General features: G+C 36.3%; 1 protein-coding gene across 1 annotated transcript in view; it reads left to right on the top strand.

The window, feature by feature from the left end:
* LOC119577779 (NADPH oxidase 5-like) overlaps window positions 1-11,218 on the top strand; it is a 107,891-nt gene extending 96,673 nt beyond the window's left edge. Inside the window, exons 7-22 of the mRNA XM_037925345.1 lie at window positions 373-583; window positions 1,103-1,329; window positions 1,857-2,045; window positions 3,199-3,377; window positions 3,760-3,923; window positions 4,312-4,469; window positions 4,832-4,991; window positions 5,211-5,290; window positions 5,463-5,721; window positions 5,960-6,088; window positions 6,406-6,506; window positions 7,125-7,288; window positions 8,484-8,693; window positions 9,016-9,219; window positions 9,533-9,598; window positions 10,053-11,218. Coding sequence (XP_037781273.1) covers window positions 373-583; window positions 1,103-1,329; window positions 1,857-2,045; window positions 3,199-3,377; window positions 3,760-3,923; window positions 4,312-4,469; window positions 4,832-4,991; window positions 5,211-5,290; window positions 5,463-5,721; window positions 5,960-6,088; window positions 6,406-6,506; window positions 7,125-7,288; window positions 8,484-8,693; window positions 9,016-9,219; window positions 9,533-9,598; window positions 10,053-10,184 — 2,633 coding nt within the window. The 3' untranslated portion in view covers window positions 10,185-11,218. The remainder of the gene's footprint in view (window positions 1-372; window positions 584-1,102; window positions 1,330-1,856; window positions 2,046-3,198; window positions 3,378-3,759; window positions 3,924-4,311; window positions 4,470-4,831; window positions 4,992-5,210; window positions 5,291-5,462; window positions 5,722-5,959; window positions 6,089-6,405; window positions 6,507-7,124; window positions 7,289-8,483; window positions 8,694-9,015; window positions 9,220-9,532; window positions 9,599-10,052) is intronic.
* The last annotated feature ends 3,782 nt before the right edge of the window (window positions 11,219-15,000 follow it).

The following is a 15,000-nucleotide window of genomic DNA, read 5'->3' as shown; positions in this document are numbered from 1 at the left end:
GAGGGGGGGAAGGGGGAGGAGGAAGGGGAAAGGGAGGGGGAGGAGGAAGAAGAGGAGGAGGAGGAAGAGGAGGAGGAGAAAGAGGAGGAGGAGGTTTTAAGAGGTGGAGAGTGTTCGAGGGTTGTGGTTGTGATAGGGTTCGTGATGGAGGAAATGTGAGGTTTGTTTTGGATGCAGTGGGTGCGTGGGGTGAGGGGGAGGGGGTTTCTGAGGATATAGTTTTGTTCCGGAGGAAGAGATATAGGTCTGTTCTGATAGGGATGTTCTGTTGTTCTGATACAGACTGATGATAGAGAAGATAAAAAAGTTCCCTTTTTTTTTTTTTTTTTTTTTTTCTCTCCTCTGTGATAACTACCTTTCCCTCTCCTCCAGGGGACGGGCTGATCCAGCAAAGCGAGCTGCAGAAGGTCATGAAGGCGTGCATGGAGGAGAATGGCATGAAGTTCAGCGACGAGCAGATCGAGGACCTGACCCTGGCGCTGTTCGAGGACGCCGACACGCAGAGGACGGGCGCCATCACCTACGAGTCCCTGAAGGCGCAGCTGGAGAAACACGACGGCCTGCTGGAGAACCTGTCGATCAGGTGAGCTGCTGGGGGGCTTCTCCTTCGCGGTTTAATTTTTTTTTTTCATTTGAAGTCGTCGTGGTTTATTGCTAGTAGATGTTGTAGGAGAAGGAGCGAGAGGAAGAGGAGTATGATCATTCTCTTCTCCCTCTCTCTCTCTCTCTCTTTTTGCACTCTCATTTTAGAATTTTTAGAATGTTGTCTCATAGTTTCTCGTCCTCGTATGGCCACCAACGAGTCCCGTTCTTTTCTTTGCTAAGGCCACAAAGAAAAATTAGATAACGAAGACTTTAAACCTTGCTTTATCAGCCATTTTATCGAATGGATATATAACCATTCCTTCTCATATTCGTTCTCTCTGCAAACGACACGGAAGTGTATAGCACTTCCCTCTCGTGTTTTTTTTTATGTTTTTTTTTATGAATACATGCCAGTCCTTTCTCCTATACGTTAAAACCACACCCAGAAAAAAATCCACCAACAAGCTACACAGATCCTGGTCTCAGCCTAATCCCAAGGTGCATTTCCGTCCCACAGCATCGACCGCTGGCTTGTCCCCCCCAACATCCGGACGGAGAAGGAGTCGATATGGAAACGCGTGGCCAAGCTGAGGCCTTATCAGCTGACGTTGCCTTATCTGAAGAACAATTACGTCTACCTGATCTTCCTCCTGGTGTACATAGCCATCAACTTGGGTCTGTTCATCTCCCGCGCCATCGAATACAGAAAGCAAAATTGGTACACGATCTTCGCCAGAGCCTGTGGTGGGTCTCCGCTCTTGCCGGTTGCTGGCTTTTGAGGGCGTGGTGGGCGTGGTGGGCGGGTGAATGAATGGATGGGGAGAGAGGGTTCAGTACGCGCGCACAGGCACACACACACGCACACGCACACGCACACGCACACGCACACGCACACGCACACGCACACGCACACGCACACGCACACGCACACACACACACACACACACACACACACACACACACACACACACACACACACACACACACACACACACACGATGAAACATACTAGTCCAAAACACACCCGGGAAAACTAGTGCCTCTATTTGTTCATTATCAAGTTACGAATCATGTACTATATTGATTCCTGGGTGATTAATTAATTAAATCACAATAAGCTTTACAATCAGAATAAAGCAATTCCCTTCCGTATCATGAAAAAAAACTGTAAGTTTTTTGTTTTTGTTTTTGTTTTTTCCAATCAGTGAGTCACTTGCGTAATCTCTTCTACCACACATCTCTTATCACACGTTCGTTCGTTTCCCTTCCAGGTCAGTGTCTGAACTTCAACTGCATGTTCGTCCTGGTGCTGATGTTGCGACAGTGTATCACGTATCTGAGGTCACTGGGAGCTTCTGCCTTTTTGCCGCTGGACCAGCATCTCTATCTGCATAAACTGTGCGGTTGGCTCATCTTCATCTTCTCCTTGGTACACACGCTGATGCATCTACTCAACTTTTGTAAGTAGATATGGTGTATTTTCTTCATCGTTTTCTTCTTTTTCTTCTTCCTCCTCTATTTCTTTTTCATTTTATCTTTTTTTTCTTTCTGCTTTTCCTTTTTCATTTTCTTTTTCTTTTTCTTGTTCTTGTTCTTATTCCTTTTCTTTTCTTCTTCTTCTTCTTCTTCTTCTTCTTCTTCTTCTTCTTCTTCTTCGTTTTCTCTTTTCTTTCTTTTCTTCTTCTTCCTATAGTTAGGATGATGATCGTGGTAATCATTATGGTAATGATGAGGATGGTAATACTGATGATAGTAGTGATGATAATAATGAGAATGACAATGATGATAATGATAGTGATGATAGTGATGATAATAATGATAATAGTAATAGTAGGAATAGTAATAACGATTATAATGATGATGATGATGATGATTTTCCTGGGTCTAATATCTTCCTTTCATTTATATTTCTTTCTCATGTTTATTACCAATCGTTTTTCTTTCCGCTCTTTTATTTTATTAAGCTGTGTGTCATTTCCCAGCCTTGACTGTTCTTTTATTTTCTGATTACCAAATCTTTCTCTCGGATTACGACCAAACTTGGATTTATTGCCATTATTAAATATCAATTGCAGATTTTTTTTTGAATGTTGATGATAGTGTCACTGTTACGTTTTTATTGTCATTTTAGTCTCACGTTATCACTAATACACGAAAGTTAGTGTTTATTTATTTATGCCTGATCTTTCTTACTATATATTTTTCTCGCTTTCACAATGTATATACTATATTTCGTTTTAAACTGCCCTTTTTTTCTTTTCTTTTTTTTATATTTCTTCTTAATACGTTCAGTCAGAATAAAAAAAAATACTCTCGTTATCCTGAATTGCTATATAACGATCTCTTTACAATGAGGACCAAGCCTCGCTTTTTTCTCTTTTATTCTTTCTTTTTAAACTATATACTTACTCTTTTACTATTTTTTTCCCCTTCCAATTTCCTTAATTTTCTCTCCAATCTTTCTCTTCTTCATTCTACTCTGTTTCACTCAAATTTTCCCTTGTCATTTTCTTTTCTTCCTTCTAACTCATTCATTCGCTCTCTCCCTCTCTCTCTCTCTTTTTTTTCCTTTCCCTTTTTCTCCTCTTCTCATTTTCCACTTGGTTGTTCCAGCGCTGGTTGTCGCGCCGGCCTCAGAGTACACTTTGGCAGAGTGGTTGTTCACGATGGAACCGGAGATGTTTGGGTTGCTGGAGGGCATAGCCAACCCCACCGGCATCGCCCTCATGATCATACTGACCCTCATGGTGATCTGCTCGCTGCCCTTCGTCCGCAAGTCTGGGTACTTTGAGGTGAGGAATGTGGTTGTTTGGGTTGTTGTGGGGTTGGGGTGTTCGTTAGGTGGGGTGTTCGTTAGGTTGGGATGTTCGTTAGTTTGGGTCTCCGGTAGTTGTGTGTGTGCTAATTTGGTACCTTCGTACCAAATTGGCATTTTCGTTTTGTTTTTTTCAAGGTATTCTGTGGTATTTTATTATATGGTTACTTATTTTGGTATCGTTTTTTAAGATATTTTGTATTGTTCACCTTCCTCGATCTTCTTACAGAAAACGAACAGATAAACAAATAAACAATTAAACATTAAACAAACAATTAAACAAGCAAACCATTTTATTTGTTTATCTGTATATTTTCAAATAAACAAACGTAAATAATGCAAGCCTCCCTTCCCAACAGGTGTTCTACTGGACTCACCTGCTGTACGTGGCTTTCTGGATCCTCACAATCCTCCACGGACCCAACTTTTGGAAATGGTTCGTAGCTCCAGGGATCATCTTCGTTATCGAGAGAGTCCACCGTACGTTCAGGCTACGTACAGGCCATGGCAAGACGTATATTAGGTGGGTTTGGTGGTGGCGGTGAGGAGGAGGAGGTGCGTGTTGTGCGTGTAAGAATGTGATCGATTTTTTTTCTTCTTTTTTCTTTTTTTTTTATGGACAAGGTGATAGGAATACGTCGCATTTTATAGCTTTGTTCTTTCCTGTCTCCTGTTTTTGTTATTGTTTTTTTCTTTTTCTATTTCTTTTTAATCAGTGCGAAAATGGAGTTGGAGATAAAAATTAATCGAATTTGGGAAATATATTTCCTGGAATCAGTTAATTAATTTAAATAAAAAATCCATAATTGTCAAAAGAAAAAGATATTAATTACCTCTTATCAACAAAGATTAATAATCCCCCCTCCCCTCCCCCCTTAGCTTTTAATCATTCATTTTCTGTTTGCAATTAGCTCGGGTGTTCTGCTGCCGTCTAAGGTGATCCATTTGGTAATCAAGCGACCCGGAGGTTTCCAGTTCCATCCCGGAGACTACGTGTTTGTCAACATCCCTGCCATTGCTAAGTACGAGTGGCATCCCTTCACCATATCTTCGGCACCAGAGCAAGGAGGTACGGAGCTGGCGGCGTGGTTTGTTGGTGTTGTTAGCGTGAATGCTGTTATCGTTCCCGTAGCAGATGCTTAAAAAGCCCTGTCGGCTGGTTTATGTGAAATATAACTTTTTGGGAATTTCTTACAGTTGGTATATTTTTATTCATTTATTTATTTTTATTTATTTATTTTTTTTTTTTACAATGGCCGGAGAAGTGCAGTCTCATCACAAGCACTCATTATTATTCATATTATAGCCATATGAATAATCTAAAAGCTATATAACTCTCCTCTAAATGGACACCCTGCATCGTTATATACTTCACAATAACCACATCACCATTCATAAAGTAACTGATGGAACTACACCCTCTCTGAACAGACGCCGTTTGGTTACACATCCGCGCCGTTGGAGAATGGACTAACAGGCTCTACGGATACTTTGAACGCGAACAGCTGAGGTGCGAGAGACAGAGGTGCGAGATCCAGGGGCAAACATCCTCTGTGTCTGTGTTCATGGCTGACGGCGAGAATGTGGAGGTGTAAGTAATGTTGTTTTTAGGTCTTTCTTCTATGTTCTGTTGTTATTTTTTTTATCGGTATTCAGTAGTGTTTCGTTCGCCGGTTCGTTCGCTGTGCCGAAGTTTGGGTCGTGAGTGTGCTGTGGATTTTTTTGTCATTTAAAATCTTATTGATGTATCTACTTTCCTATAACGTAGCATATGACTTTAAGTTCTATATTTTTTTCGTTGTTCATACAGGAGGATGCATCCGAGCAGTGAATTGCATTCACACGATAATTCCAGTAAGCTTGCAATTACGAACGAAGTTGCTTCTACAGGTAAGAAAAACTCTCACCTAAGAAATTATTTGCGTTGTGCCGGATCGTTGATATCAATAATAATAATAATAACAATAATAATAATAATAATAATAATAATAGTAAATGTATCAGTAAAACAGCAATACTGAACCCTTGAAGTACGAATAAAAACCGAAAATCACCGTTGCAGAAGGCGCGTCCTGCAGCAACGAGCAGACGGTCGAGAATGGCTACACCAACGAGGGATTCGAACATGACACCAACGGGAACGCGGTGGACCAAGAGGCAGCCGCGGCTCCCCCGAAGAACTACAAGCTCCTGGCGAACCACAAGAACCAGTCGGCGCCCAGCCTGGTTCACAACAACGTCAACGGGAAGAAAATGCTCATGAAGTCGCAGTCGGTTCCTGATTTCGACAGGAAGGTTGAGAGGAGGAAGAAGAATCACATGTAAGACCTTTGTTGTTGATGTTTTTTTGTTTTTGTGAAGCGACATCTGTTTCGTTTTTTTATGTAATTGGTTGTGGGGTCGTTAAAATAAGTGGAAGTGAAAGGACAGAAAAAATGATACATATAAGAATAAAAAAAAAAAAACTTTGTTGTTATAATCTCTTAGTTTCACTAGTCTCGTTCGTCATAGATGTACACGTAATGGCACAAGAAATACTCACTTACTTAATGTTTTCAGAATGCTGAACAATTTCCGTCCAAAGTCTGACCAGAAGTTCAACCAAAGCACTTTGAGTAAAGCTCTGCAGGCGACTCTAGATGGTGACGTCCAAATGCCATCGAGAAGAGAGCTTGCAAAGAGCTTTAGGTAAGGCACATAAAAAAGATAAATAAATGGATAAAAAAAAGAAAAAAAAAATGTGTGTGTGTGTGTGTGTGTGTGTGTGTGTGTGTGTGTGTGTGTGTATGTGTGTGTGTGCGTGCGTGCGTGCGTGCGTATGTATGTCCACTTGTATGTCTACTTTTAAATACCCTTGCGTGTATGAATACCTACGTACACCTACGTGCCTTTGTTATCATATCCCTCTCACACTTAACTGAAATATATCTCCCGCAAATTCATTCCCACATTCTTCTTTTCTCCTCATCTTCTCCCAATCATCCCATTTTCCTTCTTCCTAAAAGGTACATGAGACGAAAACCGAAGATCATCACACTGGACCTGCCTTCGGAATCCGAGGGTGAGGAGGAGGAGGAGGAGGCCCTGGCGGAGACCGTCGGGAAGGGTAAGTGGATCTCATTCATTTACCTTTTGTTATTATTATTATTATTAGTAGTAGTAGTAGTGGATTTTATTTATTCCTTTAATTATTATTATTATTAGTAGTAGTAGTAGTAGTAGTAGTAGTAATAGTAGTGGATTTTATTCATTCATTTACTTTTTGTTATTTTTTAGTAGTAGTAGTAGTAGTAGTAGTGGGTTTTATTTATCATTTACTTATTATTATTATTTATTCCTTTAATTATTATTATTATTATTAGTAGTAGTAGTAGTAGTTTTTTTTTTTCTCTCTCTCTCTCTCTCTCTTTAATCGGAAGGTGCTTGAATAGGGACGTGGATTTTTTCGAACTGTTGTTGTTTTGGTTTTCTCCTATGGTCAGTTTTTTTTCTTTCTTTCTTTCTCTTTTTTTTTGCTTTTTGTTTTCTTTTTCTTCATCGTTTTCTTCTTTTTCTTCTTCCTTCTTCTTCTTCTTCTTCTTCTTCTTCTTCTTCTTCTTCTTCTTCTTCTTCTTCTTCTTCTTCTTCGTCGTCGTCGTTTTCTTCTTCCTCTTCGTTTTCTTCATCTTCCTATATCTCTTTTTCTCTTTTTTTTTCTGACTGCCACCTCAACCAGCCAATGCAGAGACCGTGCTTGCAGTCGAGGAGGGCAGAAAGAGCTACGCCGTGAGCCAGGAGGAGCAGCGCCAGAGGAGGAAATCGAGGCAGGAGGAGAGGCGAGTGAGGAAGAAGAGTAGGATGGAGGAGGTGATTGCCGAGGGAGGATGCGCCGTCGGGAAGCCTCTGGTGGTGAGTTGTGCCTTCGGGATTTTTTTGGTCGTTTGAAGAGAAATTGGGGGGGGGATTTTAACGAGATTTTTTTTTTTTTTTTTTTTTTTTTTTTTTTTTTTTTTTTTTTTGGGGGGGGGGAGGGTGATTTTGGGCTTGTTCTCTCGTTTTTTTTTTTGTGTGTGATTTGTGGCATTTTTCGGTGTGGGGGGGGGGGGGGTAAATAAGGTGGGTTTTGGTAGTTTTAAGAGAATTTCGGGGTATTTTAAGGCATTTTTAGGATGGTATGTTTTCTCTCTCTCTCTCTCTCTCTCTCTCTCTCTCTCTCTCTCTCTCTCTCTCTCTCTCTCTCTCTCTCTCTCTCTCTCTCTCTCTCTCTCTGATAGAGTTGGGTTATTTCTGTTTTTTTTTTCTTCTTTTTTTTTGTGGGGGGGAGGGTATTTTGAAAATAAATAAATAAATAGAATAAAATAAATAAATAAATAGATAGATAGGTAGGTAGATAGATAGATAGATAGATAGATAGATAGATAGATAGATAGATAGATAGATAGATAGATAGATAGATAGATAGATAGATAGATAGATAGATAGATAGATAGATAGATAAATAAATAAATAAATTTAAAAAAAGGATTTTATGGGGATATTTTAAGTTGGTTTTTGGTAGTTAACGAAAATTCGGGTGTTTTTTGGGGGTGTATTTTGACGTGGGTTTTGGCATTTCAAGACAATTTTCGGTATTTTATGGGTCGCTATTTCCTCAGGATTTCGGAGGCTCCGCTCAATATTTCTTACCCTCAGGTTCCCCAGATTTGTATATATTTCTGTATATCTTCGACTACGCCTTGTAGATGAAGACCGAATTCCACTTTCACTCTTTCATATTCACGTGAATGTCATGGATTTCTACAACTGTGTAAAAGTAGATAATAAAGTCAGTTCCCCCTTTTTCTCTCTCCTCTTCCCCGAGATTTACGTCGACTGTCCCACTGGATTTTTTAAACTGTTTAAGAAAATCAATTTCCTTTTTTTCTCTCAGATTTACGTCAACAGTCCCCTTGAATTTTTAAAACTGTCTGGAAAAAAAGTCTGAAAGATGAAAAAAATCAATTTCCCCGTTTTTTCTCTCCCCTCAGATTTACGTCGACGGCCCCTTTGGATTTTTAAAACTGTTTTAAAAAATCTATTTCCCTTTTTTTCTCTCTCCCCTCAGATTTACGTCGACGGCCCTTTTGGCGCGCCTTCAAGCCACATCTTCCGAGCTCAACATGCAGTGCTGATTGGTACAGGCATTGGGGTCACGCCCTTTGCCTCTATCCTGCAGTCTATCATGCACAAGTACTGGAAGGCTCGTCACATATGCCCCAGTTGCAGTTATTCATGGACTAACGATGTGCCTGATAGTGTTATGAATCTTCGAAAGGTGTGTGGGATGTTTTCTCTGTTTTTTTGTTGTTTTTTTTTCAATTGCTTATTGTCGTTTGTGTTGCCTCAGTTTTGGTCTTGTTTGATAATGGCTGTAATCGTTTATAACACGATTTCGTCCATGTAGCAGTTTCTCTCTTTTTTTCAAATCGCTGTGATCATTTCAAAATAAATGCTCACTTGACACTCGATTCCATTTCGTATTCATAGCGTTCATCGACCTCCCTCTCCCTCCCTCCATACGTAACGATCTCTCAACCCACCAATCCCTTCCTCTTTCGCAACACCACTCATCGATCGCCCTCCCCTCTCCTCTTCAGGTGGACTTCTTCTGGATCAACCGAGACCAGCGTTCATTCGAGTGGTTCGTGAACCTGCTGTCTCAGTTAGAGATCGAACAGGCTGAACAAGGTGGCGTGATGGAGAGATTCTTGGATATGCACATGTACATCACTTCAGCCCTTCAGAAGACCGACATGAAGGCCGTGGGACTTCAGTTGGCTCTGGATTTACTGCACGAAAAGGTAAATAAAGAGACTGTTTGAGGGTTTGTGTGTGTGTGTGTGTTTGAGATATTAGTTATAGAAAGCTGTATGATGAAATTCGATTATTTTTTATTAGTAGGAATAGGAAAACAAACCTGTATACTTTCATTCATTTATGCTGCATTGGAAACCCATACTTCATTCAGTTTTTTCCGCAATATTATACAAGACTACTGAACAGTGAATTAAATATCTGCATCATTTAACATATTATGAAAACATAAATATATCTTTCTCTTTGTACTGAGACTTTGTACTGAAACTTTGTACTGAAACTTCCTCTTGTTTCCAGGAAAAACGAGATCTCATCACGGGTTTGAAGACACGTACAAATGCTGGAAGACCAAATTGGGATAAAGTAAGTATACTTTATGCTTTCTAATTTATAAGTATAATTTTATTAATAATAACTGTGTGATCTGATTATGTGCGTGCGAGATATAGGATGCTCATAAGTTATATGTAAGATAGGTTCATGTTTATATACCTATATGTAAAAAAATAATATATATATATATATATATATATATATATATATATATATATATATATATATATATATATATATATGTGTGTATAGATAAATAAGTAAATATATATATATATATATATATATATATATATATATATATATATATATATATATATATATATATATATATGTTTACGAAGTAGTCAACACGTATTCAACTACCAATCGGAAACTCACAAACTTAGTTTTTTTCTCTTCTTTTCTTGGCTAAACAAGACATTTAATCAGTTATCTATAGGGAAAAAAAGACTCATACAGAACAATTAATTTGCACCAACAGGTCTTCAAACAGTTGCTAAACCAACAGAAGGGAAAAATCACCGTGTTTTACTGTGGACCGCCAGCGCTTGCCCGTACTCTACGCTATAAGTGTGATGAATATGGATTCGATTTCCGCAAAGAGATCTTCTAAGAGGAAGTTATACTCGCCAAAAGGATCTTCTTTGAAAATATACCCGATAAGAGGATCTAAGAGAATTACCTGACTAAAAAAAAGAAGAGAAAAAGGATCTGTGCAAGCTACCAGGACAAGAAATAATGAAAGTGATATTCCCGAAGAGATAAGGAGAAAAAAATATTCCATCAAAGAAATATCGTCAGAAGCAGATCTATAAAAAAGAAAGAAAAAAATTGAAGATGTGGAGATCGTTTTTTTTTTCTTTTGAGGGTCTTTTCAGTTTTTAGATATGTTTTTTAATTTGTATTTTATAGTAACAAGTTTCCTTTGCAATGTATCTGGGAAGAGTGGTATGTAAACATTATTTTTTTCCTGCCAATACTGGACAGTAACATGATATCACGAATACATAAGAAACGAACTTCAAAACGTAATTTAGAATTCATTGGCGATTTGATTTTAAAAAAATGAAAGTTGAAATTACCTGAAAGTATATCAGGACAAACCGTGTTAATGATCCTTTTTGTCTATTTTATCAGTTTGTTGATCTGCTTCATATGCATTTAATGTCAGTTTTATAAATATCTCAATTTTCAATCTATTTAACTATTTGTGACCTTCCTATAGCTGAATGACTTCCTATGTATGTTTTTTTTCCCCGCATTGTAACATACATTTTACATAATACGCAGTGCAATGCTTCTAGGTTATATACTCGAGTTTATTCTCACACTGTAGATTCTACATGTGTTTTTCCCATTGACTTTGCTTGACTGTGATTACCTAATGATGATGTAGTTTTTAATGCCACTTTGAATGGATTCTGTTGCTAAATTTCATATCGAGCCAGATAGTTCCTTGATCTATTGTATTTCAAATTCTTTGCAAATTTTGAAAGAGTAGTTTAAGTGTGTGTGTGTGTGTGTGTGTGTGTGTGTGTGTGTGTGTGTGTGTGTGTGTGTGTTTATAAGCTTGTGTTTTTTGACTGATTTATTTTATATAAATTCCTTGTGGGAGCTCTTTTTAAATTAGCTTCAAATGACCAACGATTGGCGGGAAAAAAATAGTTTTTTGAAGTATCAATTTTTCAGTCTTTCTGTGTTCTTACCCGAAGATCTTATACTTTTTTGTATTTGTATTTATGATTAAGAAACCGATTTTATAAAAATCATATAAACCTCTCGTTGGATACTGATTATGCGAAATGAGTTAGCGCGGTTTGTGATTAATGAAGGAGATATAGGTGTAAATATATTTTTCATGTTTATAAATATCTGCAGTGTTAAACACTATTGTAATGATCTTGAATACACATTTTACTCGAATTAATTGATATTACGTAGAATAATTATGAGTATCTGTCTTTCAAAAGTGTAGTTTTAGTAAGATAAGGACATTCTCATAAGCAGATTATTAAGGTGCATGTATGTATAAATTTTGATATTTTTATACGTTTGAAATAAGAAGCCAGTGAAATAGATTTTATGTATTATATTTTTCTCAAGTATAATTAACGCAGAAATAGAGAAGCAATATATATATATATATATATATATATATATATATATATATATATATATATATAAATATATATTATGTATATATATATATATGTATATATATATGTATATATATATATATATGTATATATATATATATGTATATATATATATATATATATATATATATATATATATATATATATATATATATATAATACACATTCTTTTTGAAGACTAGGGCGTGTGCCAAATAACATGAGATTTATCTTATGTTACAAATGCAAAACAAAGCTATTTGCTAAGGTGAAACATATTTGTCAATGCTTGCTTCATAACCATTAATAAAAAGAAACAAGGTATGTAATACCGTGATGGTAAAAAAACACAATATATAATTAACATATCCGTTAGTCATGTAAATAATTTTCCTGCTTCATATACTGTATTTAAACTACCATATATTCGTCATATGTTTACTTTTCCTTAATGGTAAAGCGTTACAGTTGTGTTATATATATATATATATATATATATATATATATATATATATATATATATATATATATATATCTTATGTATATATGATATATATATATATATATATATATATATATATATATATATATATATATATATATATATATTATATATATAATATATAAATATATATTATATATATATAATATATTAAGATATTATTTATGGTAATTTACATTTTATTGCCTGTATATATATATGCAAAGTATTAGCTGGGCTTGTATTCTGTATTCTGTGAACAAATATATATTTTCTAAATGCTTAATTTTGTTTTTCCAAAAAAATATTCATATAATCGGGGTCCGTGGTTTGGGAGAAGTAAAAAAAAAAAAAAAAATTGATTTCATGTCTTTATTAATGCCATAAATAAAACAGAATTCATATAAAACGCTCCCGTAATAAATATAACAGTTTTAACGTAATGGATTCAGCTATCTGGCAGTTTTCTAATAGGAGATATTTCAGTTACAGATAAATTCCAAATGTAAATGACGGTATCACTCCAGAAATGAATTAAGAATTAAGATTTAGAATTGTCAGAAAATAATCAATGAACTGGCCAATCTTCTAAGTAGAGCATTTTCTCTCTCTCTCTCTCTAATTACTTACAAATATTGTTTGCCTCTAAGCCATCAAGGTGTATCTGCACTGTAATAACGTTTAAGTAAACTCTTCTAGAGACTAATTTCTGAAAGAAAAATAGATAAATAAATAAATAAACGAGAATTGTCTCATTGTGACTAAGCCACTGAAAATAATATTTATTGTAAGTTCAAACTACGAAAAGTTTCCACTGTTGCCATGACTTACTGTCCCTCTACTGCAGGGCTAATCAATTATCATGAACAAAAGGTCCAGTCAAACAAGTTCCAGTAAGTACAGAGGTCTGGCAAATATCTTGCATGCAGTCATGAAAATAAAACCGCCAATCTGTGTACTCAAAAGTGTACCCATATGTACCTTTAACTTACCCTAGGGTCGGTCGAGGAAATACACTTTCGAGAAACCATCGCCAGGACTTTCATTTTCATTATACTCTTCTCTCTCCTGGGGTCCCGCTACAGCATTCAGAAAGTCTCTCTATTTTATATGAAGGCCGTTGTGCCGAGTCGGTCCTACGCGAGGGAAGAAAGACCTTGTTTCATATATACCGGACATATATGCGTAGTTTTTTTTTCACTGCTCCTCCTCCCCTTTTTCTTAATCCCTTGCTCGCTGTTGTCCTGGGGGAGCTTAGGAGATGGAGACTGAGGCCCAAGGTAGGGAATCGCCCCTACCTTGGACCTCATCCCTCGCCTCAACTCATTTTGCATGGTCTTTTTTTCTGCCCCTTTCCTTTTTCTTCTCTTCTTCATTTTCCCATTTTCTGTCCACTTATGCTGTGCGGTGCAGCAGTAGCGATCTCGTCTAGCAATCTTGCTGACCTGCGCTCAAATCCCTCGCCGCCAGTGGATGGTAAACCCCGGCCATTCCTTGCACACGGGATAATTTAGAAGCAAAATGATTCAGACAACATGTCGCACCAAGAATATCGATTGTAACAAATGGAATCAAACTAAAATAATTATTATTAAATTATAATTATATTTATAATCGTTAACTAGTTTTTACCCTTTTCGCCGCACATTACCATAGTGATATACGATTTCTAGTACATTTACACGTTTTCACCATGAACCAATGAACTGCCCCTTCGCTCAATCGATCGCCCACAGCAGCATTTTTCTAATAACATCGAAACAGCGTGCCAATTCCTTGTCAAATTTGTTCGAACTGAATCTGAAATTTGGGGTTGAAGGTGCATTCCATAGTCAATGGGTAGCATTTGTTAATATTAATGAAAAAATAGGAAGAAAATGTGAATTTCGATGTAGGGAAGCTGAATATGATTTTACAATTCATTATTCATCTTAGCCAAGATGGATTTCCAGAAAAGAAAGTATTTCAAAGAGAGGATCCACGTTTAAATAAAAATATTTATATGCTTGCAGTCTCTCTTCAACAAGTTGCATCTCTTGATTATTACCGTAATAAGTCAATAGCAAAATTTTACCAGATCTCCATATAGCATTATTTTCATACTTTATTTTATTTATTTATTACTACTACTATTATTTTTTTTTATTTAGAAGCACCTTTTCTGTAGTTTTTTATATTTATTTCTCTTTATAAGAGAAATAAGTTTTCACGCTCAAAGTATTTCCAAATAAAATCTAACGCTTATAATGTTAATAACAACAACAACAACAACAACAACAACAACAACAACAACAACAACAACAATAATAATAATAATAATAATCGTTTTCTTCCTCAAATTATCATTCGTTACAGATAAAAGTATGAACAGAAATATACATATTTCTTATTGCTGATTTACATCTGACTTCCATCCGCGCATATAGCAGCCTACTTTAAAATGAAATATAAAGTTTATGATTACATTTGATTGGGTTGTTTTTGTTTTCATACTTAAAATATCATTTACTACAGAAAGGGGTATGAACAGAAATAGGCGTGTTTCTTATATTTCTTATACGAATAATGTACTCTACATTACTGTAGAAATCAGAATAACAAGAATTACATTAGCATCAAATGCACAAAGTAATGTTTTCTGAGTTACGAGCATTAAGTATTAAATGTAACTTCATAATTAATTAGATATGATACTATTGATGAAGGTAATTATGGACGACCTTTGTAGCAATATCCCTTGTAAAATGACAGTAGGAATGGAAAATATTCTAAAAATGACAAGTATGATGTACATACTACCAAATTATCAATAT

Source organism: Penaeus monodon, chromosome 10 (assembly GCF_015228065.2).
Source record: "Penaeus monodon isolate SGIC_2016 chromosome 10, NSTDA_Pmon_1, whole genome shotgun sequence".
Lineage (NCBI taxonomy): Eukaryota > Metazoa > Arthropoda > Malacostraca > Decapoda > Penaeidae > Penaeus > Penaeus monodon.
This window is presented reverse-complemented; position numbering and strand designations above follow the sequence as displayed.